At 43.5% G+C, this 20,933-nt stretch overlaps 1 protein-coding gene across 5 annotated transcripts in view; it reads left to right on the top strand.

Moving 5' to 3' along the window:
• The window catches only part of prkar1b (protein kinase, cAMP-dependent, regulatory, type I, beta), a 76,472-nt gene that overhangs the window by 37,125 nt on the left and 18,414 nt on the right, over window positions 1-20,933 (top strand). For all 5 annotated transcript variants that reach the window (XM_061748316.1, XM_061748317.1, XM_061748318.1 and 2 more), the window contains one exon: window positions 18,792-18,853. In XM_061748316.1, the coding sequence (XP_061604300.1) occupies window positions 18,792-18,853 (62 nt within the window). The remainder of the gene's footprint in view (window positions 1-18,791; window positions 18,854-20,933) is intronic.

The following is a 20,933-nucleotide window of genomic DNA, read 5'->3' as shown; positions in this document are numbered from 1 at the left end:
AACACAAGCTCAAGACGACCTCCCTTCCTCGACGTAAACTGAAGCCAAGAATTTGTCTCTTGTACCACACCTGACAGGTGGCCCAATTAATATATTACACCATCATCAAGAAGGTGTGAAAGAAGTGGAACAGTAGCTGGCTGATAAGGATTGGAGATGAGTAGTTAGCCTACTACCATTTTAGTCGCGTGATTATCACATATGTAAACACAATCCTTGATAAATGAACAACAATTTAAGGTAAAGCTGCATGGCTTTGCCGATCATGCCTGTCACACCCCCTCCACTGTCTTTTCTCTTGTTTCGTTTTACTGGTGAGACAAGCCGACCTCGGCAAAATAGTTGCGGCTTAAAAGCACATACCTCAGGTCAAAGGTACCAACATGTCAATGAATCTCTGCTTTTGCAGGTGTATGACTCGGCACAATGTCTTTGGACAATTTCAGCGCGATTGTGGTAATTTTTCAGTCTTGGAAATTAAATGAAAGGTTTTGGAAAATTCATGGAATACTGTTGCCGGAAAAAAAGAAACGCGTACGACCCCTGATATGATCAACGGTTTTGACATGACATCTTTTGACCTTGGTCGGCCACAGTGTCGCTCCCAGCAGACTGCTGGGTGGACCTCCTCTCCATGGGCGCGCTATTAGCCACAGTAATGACCTCATTATCACATGACCACACAAGTGCGCCAGATAAGCCGGGAACAGGTGCTAAGCTTGCTCCGCTAATATCCCGCAATGTAACTTCTGTTATCATACTGACCCAAACTATTATCTTGCGGTTACATGATTGTTCTGTCTGTTAGTTTCAACTTATCTAACTGCTCCTTTTGCAATAATCCTTCCAATTTGAAGGCTTTGATAAGACCAAAGTGAGTTTCTGTGATCCTATCCAGGCCCTCGGCCCACCACTTCCCTCTTTCAAATGCAAATTTTACATTCAAGTCAGGCGACGTGATCAGCTTTCATTTGTCGGAACACAAATTCCTTCGCTCTCCTTATCTGACTTCCTACTCAAGTGATATGAAGGAGACGTGTGGGTCTCGCATGTAAAAGTCATGTTTTTTTCCCACCCCTTGCACACTTGTAGCACTAATTTAATCGCTTGCTTGCTTATCTTTTAGCAGCTCTGAGGGAGAAACTTCGGCAACAAGGGACAGATTCTTGGGAGTTTACATTTAGGGAGAGATTAATTATAATAGCCACGGTTGTCAAACGGGGGGGGGGGCTGGAAAGCTTAACATTCTGTTACTTGACGTAAGGTATTGGAAATATAATTTAAAACAAAATTTGTTGTTACATTTTATTTCATTACATTTATATCATTTCATTGTAAGGTATTTTTATTAGCCTTGTAGATTGTTTTTAATATTTTAAAATGACCTAAATCAAGGATTCTCATGTCCTTAGATTTGATAAACAATGGGTTAGTTAAATCTCTATGGCCACTGCTACTAATGATTTTCAAATCTCATTTCTGTAAAATCAATATAGGTTGTATGTAAAAATGATATAAAATTAAAAATGACCTCTTATTGGCTGGAAGTATTTTGTTTAAAAAAAGTTACCTGTGAGTTTTCAGTTAGTGGTGGTAATGAGTCGCGAATGGGCTAACGCAATTTTTGCTTATTTTTAAGTCAAGTGCGGAATTGAATAGAGAAAAGTAATATTTCCAGATGTCGACCGGTCTAAATCAAGGTTTAATTCCTTTTTTTGACTTCTAGGGGACAGTCAATTGTTGCACTCAGCACTTTTCCGGATTCATCAGTGCAACAAGTGGGCCATAGCCTCTCACAAACACATCCCAGAAAGTGAGCTTCGGAGATTGAAAGATGATTCAGAAAGTTAGTTGAGTGCAAGTGCATCTGCATGTTTATAGAAGAGAATGTTATTTATTATCTTGAATGAAAAGGATGTTTGGAGTAAACCAAAATCTGCGGAAAACCACAACTTCTGTGGAAACAATTATCCAGAAGAACTAATCATTGCCATACAAATCACCAAGCGATAAATTTTCTTGCAACCAAAAACGGTAAATCACTCTCCTGCAAAATGACAAAAATGGAGTTAGCCTGCGCTAGTTCTCAATGGCTCAATTAGAGTTAAGAATGAATCAGTTTAAACACAAACTAACTTTGCCATTCAAAGTGGCAGAAACTCAAAGACAAAAGTCAACATAGCAACAATGCAATATAGCATGCAATTTCTACCATCTAAATTCGCTGTTGCAATGTTAGGCCATAAACGTTGCGCTTGATCAACATTTCAGTGTGACTTTCAGCAACATTCCCATTCACCTCACAATAGCAGGTCTGTTTCTTCTCTTTCAGCCTCTTACTGAGACAAATCCAATGAAAAATAACTCTTTCTTTCACTTGGCATGCATTGTAATATACCAGAAACATTGGTTAATATTCTTCCCAAAACGCATTTGTGCAAATCCAGGCCTTGCCCCTAATAGATGCCTCCCACCATCCGCAGAGTCAATTTGCAATTTGTGGTATTACTACACCACATTTCTGTATTTTGTCCTGAAATTGTGCTCCATTTATAACTGCATAAATATTCTCGAGACAACACCGCAAATCGTTTCTCTCCAGTACTAAGTAACTAACGGTACGGAAACTATTTAGTTTTCCTTCCCCACTTTCAGTGTAACAAGCAAGATTGTGCGGTTTAAACTGTTTTCAGCTAAGCACAGCGACAACAGCAGCAGAGAAAGCAATTGTAAAGGGGGCGGACCTCCCCTCATCCCGTCCACTTAAATCCTCTAATTAACAAGCAGAGTAATGAGTTGATGAAGTGACCGATTAGTTGAACTCTCACCCCTAAAGCCTGGCCTCTGCACCTTAGCCACTAGCCCCTGCTGACAGACAGGGGACATCTTCAGTATACTGGCTCAATGTGTGTGTGTGTGAGGGTGTGTGCGTGCTGGAAGGGGCTACCACAATAAATAAATCATCAAGTGATAGAAAACTTGGCTAAACAAACAGTAGCAAAAGTGGGGGGGAAATCCCCAGCAAGATCGGCTTTATCTCATGTGACGGCGGAAGTTTATTTAAGGGACGGCGTGAAAGGACAAAACAACACTGAGGCGGAGTGCCGTGCGGCCGTATCGAATGAACGCTCTGCCCATTATCTCATCACGGATGAGATCGGGCTCTATATATCGAATTACCAAAGTCTTTCGTGTCCAGGCCAGATTTAACAATAAGGCCATGTCGACACGTATGCAAATATGTGTAAAAATGTCTTTTCCTACCATCATGGTATATATATAAAAAAAAAAAAAAAAAGATGTATACTTCCACATTTAGAATGTTTAAAATCTATTCAATGAAGTAATTTCAAATCTCTGTCCACGGAAAAATACTTTATTCGGCTCTCAAGCATATTTGGGCCAATGAGAAGCCGGAAAAAGCAATATCAACTGACTCGGTTGGCCATTCAGACACCTCCAATCCGAGGTGTAATATTATTTAAAATCAGATCATGTTGCTGATTACAAATGACGCAAGCCAAAAACTCGGTTTTAACAGCAAAAACATATTTCTCGCTGGCGTCAAGCGGAACCCTCGCATCTCCCAAACCATCACTTTTGTCTCATATTGGTGTCACTTGAACCGTGAAGTGTAACTCCAGCATTGAATAGACTGGTTTACAACCCTAAATGTGTTTCAAACATTGAACCAGGCTTGAAACCCTCATTTTAAAACCCTAACCTTCAAAGCCTAACCCAGGTTTAAAACCCTAATTTGAAACCCTAATCTCAAATTGACACTCGAATTCAAAACCCTTTCCCAGGTTTGAAACCCTCACTCAAAACCCTAACTGTGACTTCAAACTCTTAATTTGAAACCCCGAGGCAACCTTGAAATTCCAACCCAATTTTCAAAGCTTTAACCAGTTTATAAATCCTAATTTGGAAACCCTGATCTCATTTTGACACTCAAATTCTTAACGCCAACCCTGCCTTGAAATCGTAATTTAAAACCCTGTTGTTTGAAACCCTACCCCAAGCTTGAAACCCTGACAGTGGCTTGAAACCCTAATTTGAAAGGACTGGCCAACTTTGAAACCCTAACCCAGGCTTGTTGTTACCACGTAACAGCCCCTAGGGGGTGTTTTTGCCACACACACAGATGATGCATAATTTAGACTTCAGTCATTGTGTCATACGTACACATTAAAAAAGAACATCACCATCCATTTAAAATAGCTGTCTTGTCTTGGCATTCGCACACACAGGATGCAGCGGAACTATTTGTTCTTGTCAGATTTGTGTGTGTGTCTTTATGGTTATTTCCCATCATTTAAGAGGCGCTTGTTTGTCTGCGTGTACAGGTGGAGGAAGTTTGACTGCCTCTATGATTTGTATTTTATGGCAGGCCAGGCAATAACATCATCCGCGAGCATAAACAATTTAGCAGGTTTTCTGTTGTCTTGTAGCGTTTCCTGTCATAGGGATCCCCTCTTTGTGTGTTCCTCCTGAGAGCCCGGTAGTCTTCTTTTTCACTATTATTATTATTATTTCGCTCGCCATCCGTCTTTTTCTCCCCGTCGTTCTCCCTCGCTCTTCTTCGGATCCAGGGCCACGCTCGCATCCCGGCCCTCCCCCCAACGTTTGTGTAGCCCTTTTCTCTGCGTCCCCTGCGTGGCTTTGTGCTGCTGCCACAATGCCAGGGGCCAGCCGATGAGGTCACTCTCCACAGGAGAGCAGCAGGCCTGAGTGAACTGCAACCATCCCCTCATCCCCCAGCACACCACCGCATCGTATCCACCTTTACAAACCACATAAGGCACAAATAGTAATTTGTTCATATCAGCCGGGCTTGTGCAGGAAAACACATGCGTACAAGTGCACACATGTATTACACACAGATGGAAACTTTTGTCCTCCCGCATACCCGTCGCGGTGTTTCAACCTGTCCCCGGTCGCCTCTTCCGCCCCGCAGACTTCTTCCCCACCTCATTCACTCCCATCTACTTCTTTATTCATAGTGAGTCATGGAGCAATAGTAGCGTCTGAGGTCCTGTTAAGAGGTCAGGTTTCCCTCCAAAATGGACCCCACGAGACTTTCTGTGCTGGACAGTTCCAGCAAGGAATGAGTCAACGCCTGCCTTCTCAGCTGCGTATACCATTCATGTGTTTGGGTGAAAACGTTCCAAAAAGGCAGAGATCCTTTAAAGTACTGTATGTCCTCAAACAGCGGCCGCTGCTGTAATGCAGTGTTTTTTGTTTTTTTTAAACTGAGGTCCGGGGGTCCAGAAGACGTAGCTTAGGGGTCCACAAAAAAAATGTCTATTTATTATGATGTTGTCATATTTTAAAAGTGCACATCTTCATATGGGTATCCTATTTTTTTAGAGTTGCACAGGTGAGGCAAGGTGACCTCGGTAAAATATTTGCAGCTTGAAAGCACATATCTCGAGTCAAATGCTTCCAACATGTGAAGAAATGACTGCTTGTGCAACGTGTAAATGGACTCTCTCTCTTTGGCAACATTCATCGTGACTGACTCAGCTCCTTGGACTCTTTTTTTGTCATACACAAAACAATGTGAAAATGAATTCAAGTTGCTTTTTTCAAAAATAGTTGGGATATGGCTATGGTTTAAACAATAAAGACAATTACAACAATTTTGTAGGCAAAGGAGTCAATTATTTGCATTTTTTTCGCTATTCGCAAAATAGCGAATAGAATCATTGTCCTGGTCTTTGTAAAGATTTCGCATTGGGAATATCTGTAGCTAATATAAGCCATTCCAAATTGATGGGATGTTTACAATGTGGAAAATAAGATCCATACAGCCTGATTTACAAAGATCCCAAAAAGCAGATGCTAAGTTGTGTGCTAGTTCTAACAGATTACGCACACGGTTGTTAGGTGTGTTGCAGGTGATTTACAAAAATTACAATCCTTTACTAAGATCCCAAATAGCGGATGTAAAATTGCGTGTTGGCAACAGGTGTCAAAATGTTGGAGACCGTCGTATTTAAACGAGGGTTTTGTGATTAAGGTAGCTTTGATGGCTTTCACCATGGAACATTTGGGAGATTACGCAAGCGCAAAACAAAGTTTGAAGTGATGGAATTGGAAGTGTTAGTGGAAGACAATCAAACATTACAGAAAAGAAATCTCGCGCTCAGATAATATTAGGTAAGCCGGCAACTACAGAAAAGCCATATATTGTTTCCTGAGGGTGTGGCAATTGGATGCATGTGCCTATCCTTTCTAACATTCCATTTCAGACTTGGGACAGTACACCCAGAAAATAGCTCTGGGATAGTCCAGCACCAGTTGCGCTGAAATGACCCAAATGCCAAGAAATGCAGATTTGAAAGGTTTATTTGTCTTAGGTGATATGAGATGACTCCTCCTTGTGTTTAGGTCCAAGCCATACAGAAGCGCCAAAATTGCATTGCTGAATAGATAACTTTTGTTTCTGGCATTTCAGGAATGTTTTGCCTGCGCTACGCTGGCACCGCCTTGCATGCTGCTTTGCACCTACCTGTCAGACGCGCTTTTTAAATCATCCAGCGCAAATTTCCTCGGTTTGATAAATCACATTGCATGTGCTAAATTCATCAGTTTGTATTTGCTCTTCCCAAAACGCACAAAATGAACTGTTTAATGCAATCCCGTTTGGAGCCGGTTCGTCGATCAACTTCCACACCTGTTTGTCTGTTTTTGCTCGCATAGACCTTCGTAAATCATGCCCATAGTGGTGGAAATTCCATGCTAGTATGTTACCATCCTACATTTTACATCAGTCAACATTATTAATGACTACTTGATCATCACAACACTTACTGTAGGAAGTTGAGACAAGTCTTTGCGCGTCACTATGCACAAACTGTTGTACACGTTTGTTATGCCGAAAAACAACGGAGCAAAGAAAAATATTTCGTTTCACTTGAGAATTTTATAGGACTTGGATCAAATGTCTGCAATGTGGGGAAACAGTGAATCATCCATCTCACCTCACAAAATAGTCCTGGCTGACTACTAAAGAATGAAAGTAAAACAGTAACAAGAGTGTCCTAAAAAAGTGTCCTGTTCGGGTCATAGACGACCTCACCATTTGTCTATACATACATACATACATACATACATACATACATACATATATATATATATATATATATATATATATATATATATATATATCCTATGTCGGTCCGCGTCGATTCATAGTATTGTTGTGTGGGGTCCATGTGCAAGTGTGCATAACTGCGACTTGTGTGTGTTTGCCCCCGCGGTGAGGACATGATGTTCCTGCAACCCTTCAGTGGGTTTATAGCGCAGCCAGGCTCGAGGAAGGACTCACACACTGACCGCCACACATGAACACATTAGCCAGGGACAGAGTTGCTCAGGGCCCTACAGAAAGGCGGGATTTGGCCCATGGCCTCCTATTGTATACACCCCGTCTGCTTTGTCTATGCTACCGTGATAGGTTCCAGTGCACAGACACAGACAACAGTCCAGTTATAGCGTCTTAGTTCTCCCATGACCTCCACTTTGCTGAATGGCATTCACCATTATGGTTGCAGTTCATTTAGATTAGAGGTGTTCAGACCATTTCCAAGCTTGACAACCATGGATCATGAAATTAATTGACATTATTTCTGCCTTTACTTAAGTAAATAAGTGTAGTGGGGGAAAAAAGGTCAAATAGGTACAAGAAATGTTTTTAATTATTTTGGCCATTTCTAACAGTACTGCAAAGATGAATTTGTCCTAGTGTTTTGTTTCCCGAATTATACCAAATTTGAACAACGTATACTATAGTGCTCTGACTCGCCCTCGAAATTCCCATTTGCTGTTTGTATTGACAGTAACTAATGACTAGCGAATCAGAATTGAATAATTTCTCCTGTACTGTTCAGAAATAATTGTCCAACAAATGAAAAATCCAATTTACTTATTTGAAAACTATATGTTGAGCCGGAAAGAGTGCACTGGCACGTTTTGGCTCGGGTGTTTTAGCTTCTGTGTTTCCCTTCCCAAAGGGTTTTCTCTTTAGTTCAAAATGGCTTACTTTAACCAGGATCCCTCACTGTGCCTTGGTCAAAGGTTTTTCGCTTATCAGTGCCATAAATCCAAGTTGCCACATTTCTAGCTAGCCGGCTAACCAGTAGATGTAAGAGTGGGACACTACAGGTAACCTATGGTACGGTCCATACCTCGGTTTTTGGGCCGTGGTTGGGTACATTAAAGAGAACTTCTTTGCAAAAACTGCATTTTGTAGTGCACTGAATATTATAACATGTTACATGTGACGATACAGCAGTATAAAACATGTATAACAATTTAAAACATGCCAAAAGCACAATTTGTGGATTACGCTTGGGTTTATTGGTCACGCCTGCACTCCACTCTGCGGGCATGACTAATCGTCACACTCTTAATCCAACTGTTACACTCATAAAGTCGCTGAAATGCGTACGAAAGGGCACAATTTCGTGTGGGATGAGCGATTTCACTAAGTCACCAAGCCACACATTTCCAACCACAGAAAAGGGCTATAAATCTTAAACTGTGATTGCTCCCATTGCTTGGGTTATTTTCTTGTGTTTATCTTAAGTAGGTGTGTTCAAATGCATTCTCAATATAAACTTGTTGTTTTGGGGGGGGGGTTACATGTTTTTGGAGCGATTCTACTAGATAGGTGGGTGATGAAAAATTGTGAAACATTTTGTGTTTTCATCGTTTTTGCTGACTCACCAATAACTGCTCCACAAAGTCTGAGCCAGACCAAATGTCTAGTCGCGTTCTTGTTGTTTCTTGTATACATATTAATGGGGCTATTTATCTGCCAAACGTGCGCCTCTCTTATTCTGAATTTGCATCAGCAGAAAACGTTTCACAAAGTTTTTTTTGTTGTTCAGGAAGACGCTGGGGCCACACAAACATCCACTGCAGGCGTACACACAACATCGGAAAGCTTTTCTTGGCACAATGGGCTGTACATAATAAGTATATTATATTTAGAATTGCAATTTCATTCGTCATTTACTTTTCAATGAGACAGCCGCGGTTCTCTGTGTATCCAGAACGGAGCTGGCTTAGTTTTATATATAGGCCTGAGTATAATTAAGAGGTTTCCAGTCAGCGAGCTGCTAACATGAGCACATACCACGGTCGTAGCTTATTGTACACACGGTGCTAGCCGCTTGCTCAACACTGTCCAGGTCTGCGGGCCGTGTGTTGGGTGAAGCTGTCTGTTTACAACATGGGAGGCCTTACGTCAGTCAAATGTCAGCTATTTCTCTCCAATCTGTTGCCTCGCTGCACTTATTATATCACTGTCAAGATTGTGTGCTGGATGGGGCACGTTTACAGATTTATGCATATACCTACCGCACGCATGCAGCGTGTCGTTGGATTCTTCAGCAGTACACCAGTTTGAGTACTTCCTATTTCTCCATTAAGTCATCGACCTCTTTCTCCTCAGGTGTTGTGCCCCATTTCTTTGATGGTTTTTGCTTTGTCTCAGTGTATGTCTGTGTTTCACTGTACCTGTTGTGCAATAATGCCTCAGGTTGAAGAGTTGATAATGTTAAAGTGACTCATTATTGCCGGCTGACGAGCGTCTGAGACGGATTGTCAGTCACAGTGTCTCAGTGTTGTCTCGTAGGCAAGAAAGTGGTATTACGAGATCAACTCAAATAATGTTATAAATGCGTAACCCTGCCACAAATAGCGAGACAACGCGAGTAATTGATGCACACCCTAAAATTTTTTAGAATTGTCTATTGTAATAGTTTAATAATGGCTTAAAGGTGATCTTGATTTCGAAAAATGGACTTGGAGGTCCACATGTACTTCCGCTAACAACCCAGGCTAAATTCAGCTCCTCTTCAACATGCAAAGCTTGTCTCTCAGTCGAGATGATCACTTAAACATGCGTGCGACCTTAATGTACTACTTTCCTATTAGACAGGGTTTTAGCAGCATCTAGTGGTATCTTAGGATATTTCAGAAAGGGCACATTAAAACCCAGTAGTAGATGAAGTACTCAATCATGAACCACGACAACGAGGGGGATTACTCTTAGAAACAGTCAGCGTGACGCAGTGTTGTTCTACAACGTGACAAATGACAGCCATGACCTATGAGTGTGCATTTACTCGGCTGCTTCGTTTTTAGCTTTCTATTCAAGCGAGGAAGTGTCTCCCTTTCTCTTTCCTGTCTCCTTCAAGCAAATATCCACTTTTGACACTTCAGAGAGGTGGAGGCTCAAGTCCTGTCAGCACCTGACTTGCCTGACCCCTTTTACTCTTTTTTTTTTTTTTTTTTTTTTTCCCCCCCATTGAGAAAGGGGCTTCTATTTGTCTGCCCCGGGGGACAAAGAACAACAATGAAAAGGGGGTCTAAGAAAGTGTAAATGTAGACGAGTCAACGGCATGAAAAACATAGCTGATGCAAGCAGTAAGAAAACACAAGTGCGGCCTAATCACTATGCTGAACAAATGTGGGAATGGAAAAGGAAAGGAAGGTAGAGGCAGCAGGGTTGGGCATGTTTGTCATGCTTTTAGGCTGACATCATGGCTGTCTCAGCAGTTGGTGTGTGTTGGATCATCAGGTAGCCTGGAAAAAATAGCTAAAACGCTATGCTCTCAAAAAAAAAAAAAAAAATAAACAACCACTGACAAAAATACAAACATGTACTGATATGTCCTTTGATTCCTGAAAGCACCGTGGATCATTCAAAATGAGATCATTCAAGCTCTTGTTTGAGTCCAACAATCCCCCAAAATTTGAAAGTTGACAATGGAGGTGACCACGTATCATTTTGTGTTTGACCTTTATTACCCACGTCTTCATTTAAAATCAGTCGGTCTGTGGCTTTGAGCTAGAATAGGGAAATCTAGTTTAAATAACTTTGATAACTTCCAAACTTTGGTAGTGCTGAGGCAGTCCTGTTAGTTTGCAGGATGGTTCTTTGTAGTACAGTACAAAAATTGGACAATTTTCGACATCAGTGATGAAGCTGATGCATATATTTACTCCTATCTAGACTCTCAAAGTATTTGTTTGTTCGCTACTATGTGACACATCCGCGTTTCCCCTCACATCCTCCTCCTATCCGCTCCCTCCCTCCACAGCCGATCAGTTTAATCCTCTGCCATGCTTTCCTGCAGCTCACCTCACTTAGAGCAGGGAAAGTTTCTAATTTCCCTTCCGTCTTATATCCAAACCAACTCTTTCAAGCCTCTCCAGCAACAGGACAATGTGAAGAAAGTGCCGCCGCCAGGTACTGGACATGGTGCGGAGGTGATGAAGATGGACTGCCTTCTCGTGCAGTTGGCATTGGGCAGCTCGCTGGGTTCAAGGATCTAGTCCCACTTCAGTAGTCTGATACTTTAATTCAGGGCTGCTGCATTAATTAGCCTTACGCGAGGCATGCATTGTGCAATTTAAGAACTGTTGTTGACAAATTACAAGTCAATAGCGTACGGGCAAATTGCCTGCGACAATTCCAAGCTAAGGACGGACTGAAGTCCACGACTTCACAGCGCACACTCTGGTTCAGGTTGTTGGTGTTTCGCCTAAGAGCCGTAGGTCATAGTAGCACATATTTGTACACATGTACATGCGAACAGGCATGTATAACCACTGGTCACACAGATTACCTGTATAAATTCTTTGGTGCAGCTTTGCTAGCGTAGTCGCTAAACGTCAACACTAGGAGGCAACAGGATGCGTCCATGTTTACACCCCTTATAAAACCCGCCAGGTGTGTGGCTTTAACACGGTGCAGTCTTTGCTCGTCCACTGCTTTTAAATACAACTTCCGAAGTTTTAAACATTGGACCTCCATGCAAGCAAATGCCCCAGTTAACAGCTTGAAACAAACAAGTCCATCCAAGTTGAAATATAGTTTTACAAACATAATAAGGATCACGTTGGCCTCCTCCTACATTTTTGACTGTCCTTTTTTTCCCCCCTTTCTTTTTAACCTGTTGGGCTGTTTGGTCAAGCAGAAAGGAGGATCTGTATCCCTTTTGTGCCGGAACAGTTTTACTGTGCCACAGTGGAGTTTTTAAGCTGCCACTGTGGTTCTTTGTCTTCTGATGGATTTTTATTGACAGAACAAAGTTTTAACAAAGTTTTAAAGGGGAGTGACATAAAAAACAAAAGGCAAAGACTGTGTGAAAATATAACTCCTGTAAATAATAAAGGAAGAGAAGACAACAAAAGACAGGACATTAGATGTACAAAAAGATGAAAGTAAATCATATGCCTAGTACAATGATACATTAAATTCGAGGGTTGTATGGGGAAATGGTGCTACATCCTGTGAAGGAAGGACAGAACAATATAGGACAGGACTGGACAGGACAAGGACCAGAGGGGAAGCATGCAGGACAGAGGTCGTGGACCCGGCTGTACAGCTGAAGTGTGGTGGGAGTGGCTATGTAAATGCTAAACACCTATAGAAACCGCGTGCAAGTGAGGGAATTTTTGACCATCCTTGAGCCGTCAGCTGTAAAACCCGTGGACCACCTCGCTCACTTTTATAGGTTATTTTTAATTTATTTCATTGCTGCTTGGAAATGAGTGTGAGAGGGCTTGTACATAAGCCGGGACTGAAATAGATGCTTAAAAATACATTTAATTGTGTCCACACTGATGGTGCTAAGCAGAATAACCTGGTTGTTCCATATGAGTAATTTTGGCCCTTTGTTTCTTCAACCTCCAGACATGAAGCTACACTAGCACTTAGTCAGCTCCATAAAGCCATTTTCCATATCTACCGTGTTGCACACCAGTCTTGTAAAACCATCTTGTTGGTGGCTGTCATCAGGGAAAATATTTGCTTGCCTTGCATGCTTATTCTTGGAAGTAGTTGTCTTTGTAAAGGTGACCAGAACGGAGCTCCTTCAATAATGCCGTTAGAGACATTCTCAATATGGCAGACTAATAAAAGTTGTTCATCCTTAATTAGACTTCTACCAGCAGCACATGCCATATTGATAAATTGGACCACAGAGAAATGCTGTCACCTAACCCGATGAACTCAGTCACACGCCAGGAAACCAACCAATATGCACCATTCACCCAATCACCCGACACTGAGCTGCAGCCCTATTGAAGCAGTCGACCATGGCGAAACACTGTACGCATTATGCTGACTAATCACAACTCTGCTCTTGGCAGCCAAACAAAAAGTACTACTGTGGTATGTCATCCATAATGCACACAGTTCATCCCGTCAGCCCTCCAGGAGGGCTCAGTCTTTTCCAAAATATTTCATATTTTCATACTCCCCCATTTCTGCCACCACCGAGGTCCACCTGAAAAACTACTTTGCTCCATCCAGTGAGACACACCGACATAATGTATTGAAAGCCTCAGCCCCTGAGGCGGCAAATGATTATATAAAGCCGAATCTGGTGCAGGTTACATTTGGTGTCCTCAGGCCATTACGTGAATCATGGAAATGTGTTGGCTTTCAAAACAAAGACTATTGTCTCATTTGCCAGAATCAGCACTCTAAACTATCATCTGTGGTTGTGAAAATTAAACCTTCGAGCCCTCACAACATGAACATTGTTCCATGCGAGCCAGCAAGCGCAGCACTCCCGGCCGAGACGCAACTTGGAAAGCTGGAAAGTTCCCCCAGTGTGATGCAGTTGTTGATTGTTTAGGTGATTACATAAACTGTTCCACCTAGACGGAGAGAGCATTCTTCAGGGGTTCTCCTTTAAGGGCTTGTGTTACTCACCATTGTAGCCCATTAAGACACATAGCAAAACCATTTTTAGTCCAAGGCGTAATTGCAGTGCAATGTTTTGATGAAGACATGCTGGTGACTAAATAAACAGCTGTTGTAAGAGCGATGAAGAAGAATGAGGGCAAAACAACAAATGTGCTGACTTTTTAAGGGTCTTAATGAGTGAAATTGCCCAGGACAACCCACAAGAGTGACTGGGGATCCTTCCAGTTGCTTCCAAGAACTACACCAGGGGTTGCTTTTCAACATGTCATTCAGCATGATACTGTACATGAAAGTTCTTGAATTTTTTTCGATATCTTGTGTTGTGTATCCGAATCAGATGCCCTAGCCACCTCATCTGGCGCCTCTCGATGTGGAGGAGCAGCGGCTCTACTCTGAGATCCTCCCGGATGACCGAGCCTCTCACCCTATCGCTAAGGGAGAGCCCGGACACCCTGCGGAGGAAACTCATTTCGGCCGCTTGTATCCGGGATCTTGTTCTTTCGGTCACGACCCACAACTCGTGACCATAGGTGAGGGTACGAACGTAGGTTGACCGGTAAATCGAGAGCTTCGCCTTTCGGCTTAGCTCCTTCTTTACCACAACGGACCGAAACAAAGTCTGCATCACTGCAGACGATCCGCCTGTCGATCTCCCATTCCATTCTTCCCTCACTCGTGAAGAAGACACCAATATACTTGAACTCCTCCACTTGGGGCAGGATTTCATCCCTGACCCGGAGAGGGCACGCCACCCTTTTCCAACTGAGGACCACGGTCTCAGATTTGGAGGTGCTGATTCTCATCCCAGCCGCTTCACACTCAGCTGCGAACTGCTCCAGTGAGAGTTGGAGGTCACGGCTTGATGAAGCCAACAGAACCACATCTGCAAAAAGCAGAGCTGCAATACTGGGGCCACCAAACCGGACCCCCTCTACGGCTCGGCTGCGCCTTGAAATTCTGTCCATAAAAGTTATGAACAGAATCGGTGACAAAGGGCAGCCTTGCGGAGTCCAACCCTCACCGGAAACGAGTCCGACTTACTGCCGGATATGCGGACCAAACTCTGACTCTGGTTTTACAGGGACCGAACAGCCCGTATCAGGGGGTTTGGTACCCCATACTCCCGAAGTACCCCCCACAGGACCCCCCGAGGGACACGGTGGAACACCTTCTCCAAGTCCACAAAACACATGTAGACTGGTTGGGTGAACTCCCATGCACCCTCCAGGACCCTGCCGAGGGTGTAGAGCTGGTCCACTGTTCCACGGCCAGGACGAAAACCACACTAGTCCTCCTGAATCTGAGATTCGACTTCCCGACAGACCCTCCTCTCCAGCACCCCTGAATAGACCTTACCAGGGAGGCTGAGGAGTGTGATCCCCCTGTAGTTGGAACACACCCTCCGGTCCCCCTTCTTAAAAAGGGGGACCACCACCCCAGTCTGCCAATCCAGAGGCACTGTCCCCGATGTCCACGCATGTCAACCAGGACAGCCCCACAACATCCAGAGCCTTGAGGAACTCCGGGAGAAGCTCATCCACCCCCGGGGCCTTGCCACCGAGGAGCTTTTTAACCACCTCGGTGACCTCAACCCCAGAGATAAGAGAGCCCGCCTCAGAGAACCCAGACTCTGCTCCCTCATGGGAAGGCATGTCGGTGGAATTGAGGAGGCCCCGTTGAACATTAGTTTGAGGAGGTGTTGTGTTGCTGTTGGTGGGCAAAAGTAATTGTATCAATATACGGTCAAATACCAACTTTAACAATGTGGTGTGCAGTAAATTAAGAAACATGCTGTTTTTTAAATTTCCTGAAAAGTAGTGGTTTTGGAGATGTCAGTATTCCGGCAAACAGAAGCTTTTTGTTGTTTGCTGGGAAGCCTCTGGCCCGGTGACAAAATGCAAAATGTGAAGGCTAAGCAAACCCGACCAGGACCAGGGTACCTACCGCATGTCAAATCAATGTAAGAACGGCAAAGAATTCTTTCCTTTATAATCTCACTGCATCTTGCAAACAGAAGGTGCATTGTTTCATTCAAACAGTTGTTTATTTAACGGCACACAATGTAGGGTTTTATATGAAGGTGTCTTTTTTCCCACCATATCAATTTTAATATAAGCTGCCTGTGACCGCATCTTTTGGCGTCGTTCCTTGAAACTTCTTCTTTGACTTGATAGCCACCTTTTGATTATACACAAGTGCCATTATCCCAAGCTGTTGCTTCCTGTAATATTATCACATAATGTAATCTTTGCACAATGACTCTCCATGTGGGGCTTATAAAGGTTTCTTTGAGGACAAGATGAATATTATTTCATGCTTACGTGTTCTGTGGCGTGTGTGCAACATGTCTCACTCAGCCTTGACAGAGGTTATTGTCCTCCTCCCTCGCGTGGAGGTGAACTTTGAAGCCCCAGTCAGTCTTCTGTGGCCTTTCTGTCAGAACAGCGCATCCATTGTTCGAGGGCCGCCCTACCTTTTTCACAAGGTCAGGGGAGCTTCAGATAGCAGGAAGAACAAGACAAATCACTCCATCTGGGGCAGGCTGGGAAGGGGGTGACAGAGCGAGAGATGGGAGGAATAGGTGGCTCTGAAAGAGAATTAGAGGGGAGGAAAGGGTAACTGAGAGAGTAGAGGAAGGGAGAAATGTGATTGAGAACAGGAAATTGGAGATTTAGAGAAGAGGGAAAACGAGACAGGTAAAGATGAGGGGAAGTAATTACCTGCGTAAATTTTTCTTTTTTGTGCTCACCGATGCATTCACAGAGGGGACGGAGAGAGCACAAGTGGTCAAGGGTAATTACCGACGCGCAGGTTCACTTGCTTTTGATCGTCTCACCGTGACGATGAGTCTTGAGCAGCACAATGCATCATCGCCGGCCGGCACACCGAAATGCTCATCGGGGTCTTCCTCACATCATTTGAACTGCTCTCCCGCTGCCGACTATCTGGCCAAGGAAGTTATTTTGATTCACGTGCTTGTTAGTTACCCATGACCAGAAACAAGGTAGTCACAGATCTTAGAAAAGAGCTCCTGCAGATGTTTCTGACTTACATGCATGTTGTACGACGGAGCATTTCCTTTACTGCAATCTGATGCTGTACCTTATTATTTACTAAAATTAAGACACCATAGCATTTGATAATACACAGTATGTAGGCGAGTAAGTTAGTGCTCCTGCTTCATGTACTTTATAGGAGTGTTTGACGAAAAGGACAATGCGAGATATATGGCTTTGCGTGGTAGAGTTTTAACTTGCATTAATAGATTAATAGCGACGAACTGGGTTAAATGCCAATGGGTTTCTGAAGTGTTCCTGAGCCCACGTGCAGGCGATATCCTTTACACGATAATGCCGATGATATTTGCAGTGCCGCCTGGGGGATCGAAGGTTGAGTGCATCCAATGTTGGTTTTCGAGATTCTGGACCGTAGATGATGGATTGTTGCTCAATTGCACATTGAGAAACGTTGTTCTTAAACTGATGGACTATTTGCTCACACAGTTGTTCACAAAGTGGTGAACCTGAGCCCCGTCCTTTCTTGTGAATAGCTGAGCCTTTCGGCATGCTCCTTTTATACCCGATCATGACACTCACCTGTTTCCAATCAACCTGGTCACTTGTGAAATGTCCTAAACGAGTTTTTTTTTTTTTAGCATTCCTCAACTTTCCCAGTCTATTTGTAACATTTTGCAGGCATCAAATTTAAAATATGAAAATATTTGCACAAAAAAACAATAACGTATATCAGTTGTAACATGAACTATCTCAGTCTCAGTAGCGTATTTAATTGCATATAGGTTGAAAAGGCTTTACAAATCTTTGTATTCTGCTATGTTTTACACAACGTCCCAACTTCATTGGAATTGAGGGTTTGTAGATCCACCTGCTTTTTATACAGTATCACTGAGTAAATCCCAGCAGTATTTCCGCTCAGTAGTATACTGCTAATAATATACAATATGAAAGGGGTAAGGCCACGTCAAGCGCGCCTTTTTTTATGTCTGCAGTGTGCAGCAACTACTATTTGACTGCGTCGTCGTCTAGTGTGGAGTCAGACATGTTCAACGCCCACATATTATTTTTGTACAAATCTGCGTGTGCGTTCTTAGGCATTGTATGCCCAGACACAGACAGGTGGGCTCAAATGGGCATTCAATGATACACGCATATGCACTAATTCGGGAACACGCTCAAACCTGCCTCAGATTCATTCAGCAGGTTTTTGTGTGGCTTTGATTTGCCTGACCCGCTTTTATTGTTTTTCTATATTTCTCTATACGACGGGTGGTATGCGGCTGATTAGGTCGATAAATATACCCCGAAGGCAAGAGAGCAGAGGAGAGGAAGGATACTGAGCCTCCTCGTGCCCCGACACATCCTAGCAGTGGAACTTAAATCCGCAGAGGCTTCATGTATTTTAACGGCCCGATTAGAAGCGGGCTAACACGCACTTTCGCTGCCGGGCTGAAACAGATATTAAGTGCTTTTGCAAAGTCCTCCTCTGGTTTGTTTGCTTAGTGCCTCGGAGATGAAAACCTTTGATCATGTGCTGTAAAACCACAGTGTTCGTTTTAGGGCCTACGTGTCCTGCTAAAATGCGGATAGAGGGTCGAGAAAAAAAACAAAGTTTTATAACAGTGACTATGCTTGTGTTTTGCTATTTTAACAAGCTTAGCTCCTATGGTAGATATGTTTGTTGTCACAAAAGGATTATGACTTGTGAGACTGTTCTTCTTTTTGTTTGATGGCTTCTTTTTGGGGGGTCTAAAGTTGGACAGCGATAAATAAATCAGTTAGTTGGGCGTGTTGTCTGCAAGTCTGTGTGCACGCGCGTCGGGGTCATGGAGAGTTCCAGGCTGGTCTTCTTCGGCTAGGCTGCGTGATAGTCAGTGAATAATGGCCTCAGATGACAGAGTTAACGCAGTGATTATGGCTCTTCACTCTTGTCCCCCTCACTACACTGTGCAGTCGAACAAACAACCGTGTGCGCACTGTGTGTTCTTGAGAGATTGAAGGAATATTTACGGTTTTCCCCTTCTCTGTTTCCCATCCAGCGACATATTCGACGCCATGTTCCCCGTCACACACATCGCTGGGGAAACAGTGATCCAGCAAGGTATGTATTTGAGGTTGAATATATACCCTGTCACTTATAACACAATTATAGTGTTCATGAGCAACAACATTGCCATAATAAGTGGCATGCGGTCCAGACTGGTGGACCAAAATGCAGGGCAGGAAACACTTACGGAATATGTTAAGAAACCAAAATACTGGACAGACATGACAGACATGGAACAATGAACCGGCAAAAGCTAACACCGGGCGACAAACAGATGCTAACTAATTCATTACAGAGGCGAGACACTCTGTTGTGATTGGATGGCACAGAAGGGTCGGGGCGAGTCGAAGAGACCAGGTGAAACCGAAAATGAAACAATAGACGGATCCGGAGAGAGCAAATGATTCCAAAGACAATAGATGAATCAGACCCACGGCAGATAATCCAGCAATAAACCTCCCATTGGGATCTTTTCATGTTCTCTGAAACTGTTTGTTTGAAAGTATTCCAGAAAATGAAAGCAAAAGTATGTGTACTAAACACCCAGTCAGTCACATTGTAAGCTCAGGCGTCTCAAAGGCAAAGTCCAGGAGTATATCAGTCCTAATTTGGAGATAATGAGTCTGGTCCAGTTTGCAGGCCCCTCCATTACAGACAGCCCATTGTTATATACGCTATAGAGTAAGGTATGCGGTGTACACACATGTGATGTCATAGCTCATGTCTGGACTACTACTGTACAACTTCAAGAAGCCACCCATGCTCCCGGGGCATCCAACACTATTTGGACATGGGGTAGAAGTTATCGAGTGCGCCTCGAGTCATAGTTAAACAAAGAGAACATTTACGGCAGAGTCAATTCCAATGTAGATATTACAATTTTGGGGGTTCCATGCTGCACAGTGGCCCAGTGGTTAGCACATCTGCCGCAAAGTTCTGAGGTTCGGGGTTCAAATCTGGGCTCTGGCCTTCCTGCGTGGAGTCTCCGTGCTTTGAGGATTTTGATGCAGAGTATTAAAGTTGAATCGTCGACTAGTCTGTTCAACTCCTAGTTCCTGTTGCTATACTGTCTGCCAGAGCCAGTATTGACCATCATGTGGACAGAAAGTCGACTTCATCGAAGGCTGACCAGCCCGATACGACTTTGAGATACCACTGTACCCCGACTACCAAACATGCCATGTGACTGTCCTACTTGGAAGTCAACCAGTATGAATGACAATAGCCACACCGAATATACGAGGCCTGAATGCGTGTTGCTGTGTGTGCGCAGATTGTAGTCAAATATTTGCCTGAGCTCAAAGGCACATGCTATGCATGAGAAAGGTTGGAGAGCCAACGTGATAAAAGACAGGAAGAGCAGAAGAAAAGAAAGACAGAGAGACAGAACTGGAAGGGAGATATAAGAGATGAAAGAGCGAGAGGGAATTGGGGGGGGGGTTTGTCCAGGTTGCACCAGGTCGTGTGTGTGTTTGTGTGTGCATGCGTGCGTGTCTGGGGGTTCTCCACTCGGACAGGCCATCAGACAGACAAGGATCGTTTTGTGTGACAAATGGAGCTATATGACGAACGAGCGCCCTCCACTCAGTATTAATTAGCCATGTGAACTCCTGTGAACTTTACACACTGGCTTTCAACTCCTCAGGTGAACATGCCCACAGGAACAAACACACACATATAATAACACCACCAAATGCATCCACGCGCATACTTGTGTCATGTATGCTCATGCGTCATTACCCACTTGAGTCTTGCTTATTGTCGTGTTGGGTGTGGCGTCACGGTGCGCATGTGTGCGGCATTTGGTTCTAATAAGTTCCCCTGAGCCCTATGTAACAGATAGCATAATTAAGGGAACAACATTTTTCAAGCTTATCTCCAGACGTGATGCTTTTAGGGGTCGTCAGACAATCGCCTTCCCTGCCTCGCTTCGATTTGAACGCGAGGAATGCTTTTGTCATTGCGTGTTTCGTTTCCCACAAATGTGTTGATTCAACTTGCCATCTGAGGAAGCAAATATTGGTGTCTCTTCACTGGGAGGAGCATTGAATCTCGCAAGCCGTGTATTTTCTTACCAAGTCCACATATCCCTTTTTATCAGATTTTGACAGTTAATCCCCTCTGCTGTAAAGTC

This window comes from Phyllopteryx taeniolatus, chromosome 16, assembly GCF_024500385.1.
Source record: "Phyllopteryx taeniolatus isolate TA_2022b chromosome 16, UOR_Ptae_1.2, whole genome shotgun sequence".
Taxonomy (NCBI): domain Eukaryota; kingdom Metazoa; phylum Chordata; class Actinopteri; order Syngnathiformes; family Syngnathidae; genus Phyllopteryx; species Phyllopteryx taeniolatus.
Note: the sequence above shows the minus strand (reverse complement) of the source record. Positions and strands in the feature narration are given on the sequence as shown.